Genomic DNA, 12101 nt, shown 5'->3' with positions numbered 1-12101 from the left:
CCAGGTCCCAGAAGAGCCAGTCTCCTTACAAAGAGAAGCCCGACTGGGAGACCCACCCATGCATTAGCTAAAATACAACATATACCAGAAAGAGTGGCCACCTGACACAGCTCTCAGACCACTGTCATTTAAAGTAAGGTTCCTGAATTGAAGAGATGCCACTTTACAAAGGCAATTGATAGAGACTGCCCCCTAGTTTCCTGTCAAATCATGGCCCTAGGTAACATCATTCCCTTGAATGGGACAAATCTTGAAAAGGAGTATGTCTTCCTTGTCCTGTCCTCCCCCTGAAACAGGCACCTGATCCATTTTGCTTTTTTCTCCCAAGGATGCAGCTCCCAACTGGTACATGCCTAGTTCCGCAGGAAACATTAGGCAAGCCACCAAAAATCTTGAGTATTTTTCTGAAGCTTTTGGACAATCTTAATATGTTTTTTGCGAGACAGTGCCTTACTCAGTCTTCCCTCCTAGTGTCAGCTACCTTTTCTCCCTTATAATCTGCCCTTGCATTTAAGTTTGTAAGCCCACTGACAGCTTTCCAGAGGCTCCCTGTGCCCCAATGCATCATCCCTTCTCCAGACAGGAATGGATAAGAAGGTGCAGTGGCCATTGATTTTCCTCTGGGCAGGAGGTTGGCATTGGGAGAGTGTCGTGGGTTGAATTGTGTCTCTCTCAAAGAAGGATGTTGACATTCTAACCCCAGTACCTGGGAATGTGACCTTATTTGGAAATAGGGTCTTTGCAAATGTAATCAAATTAAGATGAGGTCATTCTTGAAGAGTGTGCCATAAGTCCAACGACTTTGGATTTCTAGGAGGGTCATGTAAAGACACAGGGACACAGAGACACACAGAGGACATTCTGTGAAGATGGAAGCAGAGAAGGGAGTGGCACAACCGCAAGCCAGGGAGTGGCAAGGATTTCAGGGTAACCACCAGAAGCTGGGAGAGAGGCCTGAGACAAAGCCGCCTCCCATCCCTCTCACCCAGGCTGCAGGGGGAGCATGGCCTTGCCCATAGCTTGGTTTCAGGCTTCTAGCCTCCAGAACTGTGAGGGAATAGACGTTTGTTGTTTTAAGCTACCCAATTTCTAGTAATTAGTTATGGCAGCCCTAAGAAACTAATACAGAGGAGAACAGTAAAAGCCAAGAGATCTGTCCTCCCTCTCTTTCCGTCCACTTCCTCCCAGTCCTTTTGGATAGGCTGCTTTCTGTGCCCAGGAGAAGCCCTAGCCTGGACACATGAAGACCCATTGCTTGATAGTCATACCCAACCCCAGAACACACACACACACTCACACACACACACATATACACACACGTACACACACACCCAGGCCCTCAAAAGGGGAGGCTTACCTCACTGGGCTCAACAACGGCCACATTCTCTGCACCCACTTTCCTCTTCATGCGGGCGGCCATGGTGATCCCACCACTGCCCCCACCCAGCACCAGCACCTCATAATGGTTCCTGGCTGCATGGCTGGCCCCGGTGTGCAGCTGAAGGGGGCCGGCCTGCTGAGTGCCCAGCCTGAGCAGGCAGGCAAAGAGCTGGGCACGGGGCCCCGATACCACAGCCACCAGTGGCACCATCTTCAGGCAGGATCAGTCTGGAAGGGAAGAGACAGGGCTATGAGTGCCAAGGTAGAAACCATCATGGGACTGAAGCGTTTTCTTCCCAAGAGGAACGGAGGCCTGCATCTGGCCCACTCCCACTGGTCCCCATCATCTCTCAGGACCACTTTCCCCACTGGCTATGGTCCCAAGGCCTCCTGAGAGCACCCAATTGGTAGCTATCAACTGACTATACTTTCCATTTCTCCCCTTCCTCCTACACTCAGGCTATCGAGGACTTTGAACCAAATTCCCCAATTCTTTAATTCTTTCCTAATAACCTGTCTGTACCCATCCTTGTCCATCCATAAGATCCAGGGCACCATCTGGTTGCATCCAGCTGTTGGCCCATTCTCCACTGAGGTACACTCCCCAATGCTTTCTTTGGGTTTTCAGTCCATGAAAACTGATATACGAGTCCACAATCAGAGACCTACAACATTCCTTGCAGTAAAAAGCACCTGAGACCTTGCTGAAACAGAAACCAACTAGAAGAAACCCACCTTCTGCAACTCAGAGTACCCACCAAGGCCATCAAGGCCGCAGCCCCCCTCCAGAGGCCTCCTGGCTCTGCTTGCCCAGGGAAATACAATGTAATTAAATCACCGGCCACAGACACACAAGTGTAGGCCCTCCACACCTCTAGCAATTTCAACCAGATGATTTCAGAAAGCCATAAAAGGAGCCCTACCTGGTATCATAAAGTTTTATTTTACTGAAGGAATCTGCACATGCTGCTGACCAGTCTTTTATTACATCCAATTCAGTAAACATTTCTCCTTAACAGTTCCTCCGAGAGACTCACTTTACCTTTAAGAAAACCTGTTTCTGCTCTGAGCAGTGAGGAAAGTAAGGCTTCTCAGAGACTGACCTTTGCTTCACCCCACGCACAAAGCTGGCCCGACATCCAGGACCCCATCCACCTGTAAACCTTGAGTGACCCCCGACTCATATCTCCCTCCCTGGGTATGACAGTGCCCCAAATCCTACCGTCAAGTCCAGTGCTTAGGGTACAACACTGCTCCAAGAACCCTTTATTAAAATGCAAGTGTCCAGCTGGGGATTAACACTTACAGCTGCTAAGGTTACTAACTTCTTAATGAAATGACTTCATTATATCATTTCCCCCCTCCCGACTGGAGAAGAGGAAGTCTGCACAAGGGGATTAGAGAAAGCTGAGAGGGCAAAGGGGTTATAAAAAGAAAGGCCTTGGAGAGGCGGAAAAATAATAGGGAATGGGAAGGAGGAGCCGAGGGGCTGTGAAGATTAACTCTATTCCAGAGTTTTGGTGCCCCAATAACTTCTCCAATATTTCAGATCTGAGAAGCAACCTAGAGCTGTACGAAGGGGACTTGGAGGCCCACGGTAAGTAGAACAGGCACATACAGTGTTTCCAGGAGTCTAGAGTCAATACGACCCTTCTGGAAACTTACACTTTGACCCTGCATTTCCATTTCTAGGAATCTAATCTAAGGAAATAACCTCTAATACTGAAGAAGAAAAACCACTACAAAGATTTTTTCACAAATGTATTCATAATCTGATCACCCCTCTGTTAATTGGCTTGTGGATTAGGGCTAATTATGTCCTGGGGACAGAAAAAAAAAAACTGCAGGCTCCACACAGGCCGGGAAAGGCTCAGGTCACCACTTTAATATGGGGGCAGAGAGCAAACCAAATATCAAAACACTGGGGAAGGGTTAACTAAAACATGGAACCCAAGGTGATTTCTGTAGTCTTTTAAAATTATGTTCATAAAAAATACATAGGCCAGGTGTGGTGGTTCACACCTGTAATCCCAGCACTTTGGGAGGCCAAGGCAGGTGGATCACCTGAGGTCAGCAGTTCAAGACCACCCTGGCCAACATGGCGAAACCCTGTCTCTAGTAAAAATACAAAAATTTTTAGCCAGGCGTGGTAGTGTGCACCTGTAATCCCAGCTACTAGGGAGGCTGAGCCATGAGAATTGCTTGAACCCAGGAGGCAGAGGTTGCAATGAGCTGAGATCATGCCACTGCACTCCAACCTGGGTGACAGAGTGAGACTCTGTCTCAAAATATATATATATAAAATATATATATTATACATATTATATATAATATATGTGTAAAATGTATATAATATATATAAAATATATATTATATGTAAAATATATATATTTTATATATATATAATATTTACATCATGATCAGGAAACAAATTAGAAATGCAATATTCTCTCAACTATGTAAGAGAAAATGTATTAGAAAAATCAAAGCCAAAATCTTAACACTGGTAAGTGGTTTTCTCTGGGTTTTAGAATAATGAGTGATTTTGATTTCTTCGGCTTTTACATATTTTATAAAATTCTCTACTATACACATACATTAATATTGGCTGGGCATGGTGGTTCACACCTGTAACCCCAGCACTTTAGGAGGCCGAGAGTGGGGGATCACCCAGAAGTTTGAGACCAGCATGGAAAACATAGGGAAACCCCATCTCTATTAAAAAAAAAAAAAAAAATTAGCCAGGCATGTTGGTGCATCCAGCTACTAGAGAGGCTGAAGTGGAAGGATCACTCAAGCCCAGGAGGTCAAGGCCACAGTGATCTGTGATTTCTCCACTGTACTCGAGCCTGGGGACAGAGGGAGACCTTGTCTCAAAATAAATAAATAAAATTAATATTAATAAAATATTCCTTTAGATGATAATTAACATTTACTAAGTCCTTTACATAAGCATTTAACTTGTGAGTTGGCTACCACTATCATTCCCATTTAACAGATGGTACAACTAAGGCAGATAGCAGTTAAGTGACTGTCAAGGTTATACAGCCCATGGGTGGACTGTGATTTGTACCCAGGTATTTTGGTATCAGAGCCTCTACTTTAAACTACTACACCATACTATCTCTATGACCTTTAGAACAATATGTCTCAACAGCAACAAAACAATGCTTGTGTGATAACGTTAAATGGGAAAAAAAAAAAAAGGTATACTTTCTACAACTTCCCAGAAAAGGGAAACCATTTTTCAAGGTACTGATACCTAAATATTAGCAATGGTTTTAATATGATTATAATTATTTTTCCTCTTCTTTGTGTGTACTTTTCTCAAATTTTCTTTAATACATTATACATTTAAAATTTCTTAAATTACTCAAACAGATTTTTTTTAGATTGAAGAGAAGAAGAAATCACCAAGTAAGATATGGATGTTTCATACAGAAGGAAGAAGATATTTCATGGTGCATACCCAGTCATCGCATCCTGCCTTTCTTTCTTAATGTCCACAGAATGATAGAATCACAGCGCAAAAATTCTCACTTTCCAGAAAATAAAAATCATGTTTTCATGGTCCTGACACTATATCTATCCCCATGGAAAAAGCCCCATAGAAAGAACCCCATGGGGCAGGGGCAGGAGGAGGCCTGGCTAAGTTTCTGACTTCCAGCCACCCCATCTGAGGTTGTTTGGCCTCCTAGTGATACAAGAGTTAAGAAAAAATTATTTAGGCAGATAGTGAGGGTATGGAAGTCCTCGGTAAGGTTTTCATTTTAATGAAAAGCAGCCCCAAGTCATTTTCCTGTCTAACAAAGAGCAGCCTGTAAAATCGAGCTGCAGACATAGATGCTGGCAGTTGTGCCAATCATGTTCAAGATGGAGGCTCCATTTTCCCTCTGTCAGCCATGTGTACAGTAAGGAGCAGACAAGATGGCCCCAACTAAGGGGAACGTTCATTTGCATAATAAGATTAGGGTGGGGAGGCCAGCCTTCCTGACGCACTATGTAAATATCATACCTGATCAAACCAATCTGTGAGCCCTATGTAAATCAGACACGGCCTCCACCAACCTGACTATAAAATCTGACACATCCACCACCGGCCGGGTCTTTCCACTCAGAAGACCCCTCTCTCTCAATAGAGTTGTTTTTCTTTCTCTTTTCTTCTGCCTATTAAACCTCCACTCCTAAACTCCTTGTGTGTGTCCGTGTCCTAAATTTTCCTGGCGCAAGACAATAAACCATGGGTATACACCCCAGTCAATGTAGCCACTTCACTAGCTCCCTTCCAGGCTAACACCTCATGGTTCCTCTCTTGAAAATGTACACAAGCCGGGCGCGGTGGCTCAAGCCTGTAATCCCAGCTCTTTGGGAGGCCGAGGCGGGCGGATCACAAGGTCAGGAGATCGAGACCACAGTGAAACCCCGTCTCTACTAAAAATACAAAAAATTAGCCGGGCGTGGTGGCGGGCGCCTGTAGTCCCAGCTACTCAGGAGGCTGAGACAGGAGAATGGCGGGAACCCGGGAGGCGGAGCTTGCAGTGAGCCGAGATCGCGCCACTGCACTCCAGCCTGGGCAACAGCATGAGACTCCATCTCAAAAAAAAAAAAAAAGAAAAGAAAATGTACACAAATATTTCTCTCACTCAGCCAAGAAAGCTACTTCTGCTTTATTTCATTAATTATCCATAGCCTATTCCTGGATTCAGTATTTATAAACAAAAAGTCCTCTGAACCAGTTTTATTGACATCATTGACAGTCACATAGCAGAATGTCCTGACCTTTGCAGTCAAATTTCACTTTCGAACTATAAGCAACAACTTCAAAAACACAACAGAATATGTTAGAGGGAATGTCCAAGTTTCAAAATGCTGAAAAATCTCAATTACTCTCTAATTCTAACAATGTAACTTCACCCAAACTTCCAAATCAGAAAACCCAGAACCATGATCCAGCCCTGCCTGTGGAGAAGGTGGAGCATGATGCAATGTCAAAGAAACAAACCAGGGCAGGAATCATAATTTTTTAATGCCACTTCTTTTTTTTTTTTTTTTTTTCTTTTTTGAGTCTGGCTCTGTCACCCAGGCTGGAGGGCAGTGAGGAGATCTCAGCTCACTACAACCTCCACTTCCCGAGTTCAAGCGATTTTCCCGTCTCAGCCTCCTGAGTAGCTGGGATTACAGGCACGCACCCCCATGCCCAGCTAATTTGTTGTATTTTTAGTAGACACGGGGTTTCACCATTTTAGCCAGGCTGGCCTCATGTAATCTGCCCACCTCGCCGTCCCAAAGTGCTGGATTACAGGCATAAACCACCCCACCCAGCCTAAATGCCACTTTTAAACCATGGTGTAATATAAAACATATTCTGTCTTTGTTCCTGTTTCCTAGCTCAAAGTTCCTAAAACCTTTGGGATTACCTGAGTGATGGAAGTGTCATTTGTTTTTCATAATGAGTCCCTGAGTTTATGCTAGTAAGGTGACTCAAGGTGGGATCCCTAGATGGCTTCAGGATGGGGCTGGTCACCAGAAAAACCAAACATGTCACTATGATTAGAGGGCTGGAACTCTCAGCCCCGCCTCCAACCTTGGGAAGGGGAGTGAGGCTGGAAATTGAGCTCTATAAAAACTCTTCAACAATAAGACAAGAGCTTCCGGGTTGGTGAACTCACTGATGTGCTGGATGGTGGTGTGACCGGAGAGGGCCTGGAAGCTCTGCACCACCCTGCTACCTTGCCCTGTATGTCTCTTCCATATGGCAATTCCTGAGCTGTATCCCTTATACTAAACCAGTAAACTCAGGTAGAGTGTTCCCCTGAGTTCTTTGAGTAGTTCTAGCTGATTATCAAACCTGAGGAGGATGGATCATGGGAGCCTTGGAATTTGTAGTTGGCCAGACACAGGTGTGGGTCTCCTTGGGGCCAGCAGCAGATGCCCTGCCTGGCTGGCATCTGAAGTGAGGGCAGTCTTGCAGGACTGAGCTTTAAACTACGGGGCCTCCACTAACTCCGGAAGCTAATGCCACAATTGAATTGAATTACTGGGCAGCTAGTTGGTATTGATTGGTATTGAAAAAGATAACAGGCTGGGCGCGGTGGCTCAAGCCTGTAATCCCAGCACTTTGGGAGGCCGAGACGGCGGATCACAAGGTCAGGAGATCGAGACCATCCTGGCTAACACGGTGAAACCCCGTCTCTACTAAAAAAATACAAAAAACTAGCCGGGCGTGGTGGTGGGCGCCTGTAGTCCCAGCTACTCGGGAGGCTGAGGCAGGAGAATGGCGTAAACCCGGGAGGCGGAGCTTGCAGTGAGCTGAGATCCGGCCACTGCACTCCAGCCTGGGCGATAGAGCGAGACTCCGTCTCAAAAAAAAAAAAAAAAGAAAAGAAAAAGATAACATATATTTGATACTAGAATATTAGAAGTGGCATCAGAAAACATCACTTAGGAACCAACAGGAATTACTGACATTGACCTAAACTAAGTCTATAGCAACAAGCAGAGAAAGATAGAGTTGAAGGAAGCAACAGCCACACAATCTTTCTTTCTTTCTTTCTTTCTTTTTTTTTTTTTTTTTTTTTTGAGGCGGAATCTTGCTCTGTCGCCCAGGCTGGATCTCGGCTCACTGCAACCTCCACCTCCCGGGTTCAAGCGATTCTCCTGCCTCGGCACCCATGAGTAGCTGGGATTACAGGTGCCTGCCACCGCACCCAGCTAAGTTTGTATTATTAGTAGAGATGGGGTTTCACCATGTTGGCAAGGCTGGTCTCGAACTCCTGACCTCAAGTAATCTACCTGCCTCGGCCTCCCAAAATGCTGGGATTACAGGTGTGAGCCACCCTGCCCGGCCAGCCACACAATCTTAACCAGAAGGCACACAAAAAAAAAAAAGGAGGCTTATGCCTGTAATCCCAACACTTTAGGGAGGCTGAAGTGGGTGGGTCACTTAAGATCAGGACTTTCAGAACAGCCTGGCAATGTGGTGAAACCTGGTCTCTTCAAAAATTAGAAAAAATTAGCTGGACCTGGGGGGCATGGTTGCCGGCACCTGTAATCCCAGCTACTCTGAAAGCTGAGGTACAAGAATTGCTAGAACCCGGAAGGCAGAGGTGACTGTGAGCTGAGATCACACCACTGCACTCCAGCCTGGGCAACAGAGTGGGACTCTGTCTCAAAAAAAAAAAAAAAAAAAAAAGAAGACGACCAAACTGGACCCTAAAGTCAGCAGAGCAGAAATAGAAAACTGAAAACTTCTGTCAGCAAGGAGCATAAATCTGATATGATTTCCTAGTCTCCTCAGAAGATAGCCTGAAACACTTAACTTTTTTAAGAAATAAGAATTAACTATTAGCCGGACGTGGTGGCTCATGCCTGTAATCCCAGCACTTCAGGAGGCCAAGCTGGGCAGATCACTTGAGGTCAAGAATTTAAGACTAGCCTGGCCAACATACCGCAACCCCCTCTCTACTAAAAGTACAAAAATTAGCCAGGCGTGGTGGCACACACTTGTAATCCCAGCTGCTTGAGAGGCTGAGGCACAAGAATTGCTTAAACCCAGGAGGCAGGGATTGCAGTGAGCCGAGATCATGCCACTGCACTCCAGCCTGGGCAACAGAATGAGACTCTGAAAAAAAAAAAAAGAAAGAAAGAAAGAAAAAGAAAAAAATCAATAAAGTAAATTTAACTTTCACGTACCAAATGGCACATGCAATACATATTTTATAATCAAATAGTATTATGCTTTTAAGTTAGACTAATATTCCTCTATTCTAAATTGATTGCATCCCTCCTTCAAAGAATCGGAATGAATGCTTTGATATGACCGCAGTCTAACTGGAAAAGTAAAGTCCCTGTTGATTGAAAGATAAGACAGCTGACTGGGCACCCCCTCCTTCCATCACTGGCCCCTGGGTCCAGACCTGGTCTGGACAAGTCTTTGGGACTTCATACCTTTCCACTACAGCCCTTCCTGGACAAGCAATACGGACTGCCTGTGTCAAAAGTTTCCTAATCTTACGTCACACGACATGGTTTGTGAGCAGCCAGGGCACCTGGCAGAGTTCAAACAGAGCTGCTGGCTAAGCAAGAATTACTCAGAGCATTCTTAATGAAAGATCCACCAAGCCAAGGACTGTCATCAACTCTTCAGCTATTTTTGCTTTTGAGGACACAGTGGGTCTTTGACTTACAATTGTCTCCTCTCAAGCCTAGGCCAGGCTGGGCCCACTCTGCTTTGGGTTTCAATAACCACAGGGTCAACCTTTAACAGATCACTTTGCAGAACACTTCCAAAATCAAAGAGGAAAACAGACAACAAACAGGCTCCAGCTCTTGTCGCCTACCCTGTTCCTCCCGCCAGACCCGAGCCAAGCTTACTGTGAGCTGTCAGTCTGGATCTCTGTAGCTTCCTGTCTCAGGGCACCAGTGAGCACTGTGTACACAGCACGGATCAGGCTTACACCTGGTGCCCAGGTGGAGTGACTGCTGGAAAACTCCTCCTCCTCCTCAACTAAATCCTCCCACCTGGGCTTTCTGGGCCTATTAATTAATTAAGTCAGCCCTAATGCTATTATCCGTTATTTACACCTCTTAACCAAATGTTTTCTTATTTCACATCCAGAAGGCAGGATTTGGTAGGAAAATAACCTATTTTGGCCCGGTGTGGTGGCTCATGCCTGTAATCTCAGCACTTTGGGAGGCCAAGGCAGGTGGATCATGAGGTCAGGAGATCGAGACCATCCTGGCCAACATGGTGAATCCCTGTCTCTCCTAAAAATACGAAAATTATCTGGATGTGGTGGCGCATGCCTGTTATCCCAGCTACTGGGAAGGCTGAAGCATGAGAATCGCTTGAACCCAGAAGGCAGAGGTTGCAGTGAGCCAAGATCGCGCCACTGCACTCCAGTCTGGCAACAGCGCAAGATTCCGTCTCAAAGAAAAAAAACTATCATCGAAATAATAACTAACATTTCTTGTTTACCAGTTGTGCTTGTGCTGTCTCAAAGACTCCTCATAACCTTATAAATAGAATTCCCATTTTACAGATGATAAAATTGAGGGTTTGAGTAGAGATAGAGAACTTGCCTAAGGTCACATGACTAAGCAACAGAACTTAATTCAAACTAATAATTCAGGAAAAATGCCTATTGGCTGAAATTATTTTATTTTGTTTTTGAGACAGTCTCGCTCTGTTGCCCAGGCTGGAGTGTAGCAGCATGATCTCCACTCACTGCAGCCTCCGCCTCCTGGGCTTAAGCGACTCTCATGCCTCAAGTCTCTGGAGTAGCTGGGATTACAGGCACCCACAACAATGCCCAGCTAATTTTTCTACTTTTAGCCCAGCTAATTTTTCTACTTTTAGTAGAGACAGGATTTCGCCACGTTGGCCAGGCTGGTCTCAAACTCCTGGCCTCAAGAGATCCACCCGCCTCGGCCTCCCAAAGTACTGCGATTGACAGGCCTGAGCCACCAGGCCTGGCCCAAGCTACTTTAAATTTGAGTGAAAATAAAATAATCCCAGCACTTTGGGAGGCCGAGGCGGGTGCATTGCTTGAGCTCAGGAGTTTGAGACCAGCCTGGGCAACAGGGAAAAACCCTGTCTCTACTAAAAATACAAAAATTAGCCAGGTGTGGTGGTGTGCTCCTATAATCCCAGCTACTAGGGAGGCTGAGGCAGGAGAATCACTTGAATCCAGGAAGAGGAGGTTGCAGTGAGTGGAGATTGCCTCACTGCACTCAAGCCTGGGCCACAGACCAAGACTCTATCTCAAAAAAAAAAAAAAAAGTTAAAGTAGCTTGGTTGAATCCCATGGAGTGAGGTGGGAGATGAGAGTGAATATATGTTTTATTTTGTTTTTTTCTAACAGAGTTTCACTCTGTTGTCCAGGCTGGAGTGCAGTGGCATGATCTCGGCTCACTGCAACCTCCTCCTTCCGGATTCAAGCGATTCTCCTATCTCAGCCTCCTGAGTAGCTGGGATTACAGGCGCCCACCACAACACCCAGCTGATTTTTATATTTTTAATAGAGACAGAGTTTCACCACGTTGGCCAGGCTGGTGTCGAACTCCCGACCTCAGGTGATTCACCTGCATCAGCCTCCCTGTTATTAAATTTTAGCTTACTAAATAAACTGAAAAGAAGGAAATTAAGTTTTTTGGCAGAGAAGGGCAAGGTACAATAATAGTACTGATTTAATTTTTTAAGAGTCTTTATCTTTGAGAAATATACACTGAGATTCTTATAGCTGAAATGACTCAGAATGTGCTTGAAAATATTTTAGGAGGTGTAAGTGGGTAGGGGTGTAGATGAAACAAAATGGGCCATGAGTTGGCAATAATTTGAAATCAGTGGATGGATATATATGGGCGTTCCTTGTGGCAGTCTATTTTTGTACATGTTTGATGAAAGTTTACACAATAAAAATTTAAAATGAGTGAATGAATGGAAAATAAAAAAAACAGTATGTCAGAGTGAACACTGGTTTTGCTCTTTAGTCACTGAAATGTTAAGGTTTGGACATATTTCAATAATAGCAAGATATTAGCAATACAAGTAATAGCAACACAACTTATAATCATACATCCTCCCATGTGCATAGAGCTTTACAATTCAGAGGGCCCAAACCAGAGCCCACACTGGAAGTATTGATATCACTTTACAAATGGGGAAACTGAGGTTCTAAGAGGCGAGGTCACTCAAGGGTTTCACACACTGCATCAGCAGC

General features: G+C 45.0%; 1 protein-coding gene across 11 annotated transcripts in view; it reads right to left on the bottom strand.

Moving 5' to 3' along the window:
- SQOR (sulfide quinone oxidoreductase) overlaps positions 1–12101 on the bottom strand; it is a 59712-nt gene that overhangs the window by 31777 nt on the left and 15834 nt on the right. For 7 of the 11 annotated variants that reach the window (XM_077939347.1, XM_015142149.3, XM_028850878.2 and 4 more), the window contains exon 2: positions 1358–1608. In XM_077939347.1, the coding sequence (XP_077795473.1) occupies positions 1358–1591 (234 nt within the window). In that variant the 5' untranslated portion in view covers positions 1592–1608. The other 4 variants (XM_077939344.1, XM_077939349.1, XM_077939346.1 and 1 more) reach the window with 3 other exon arrangements.

The sequence above is a fragment of the Macaca mulatta genome, chromosome 7 (assembly GCF_049350105.2).
Source record: "Macaca mulatta isolate MMU2019108-1 chromosome 7, T2T-MMU8v2.0, whole genome shotgun sequence".
NCBI lineage: Eukaryota > Metazoa > Chordata > Mammalia > Primates > Cercopithecidae > Macaca > Macaca mulatta.
This window is presented reverse-complemented; position numbering and strand designations above follow the sequence as displayed.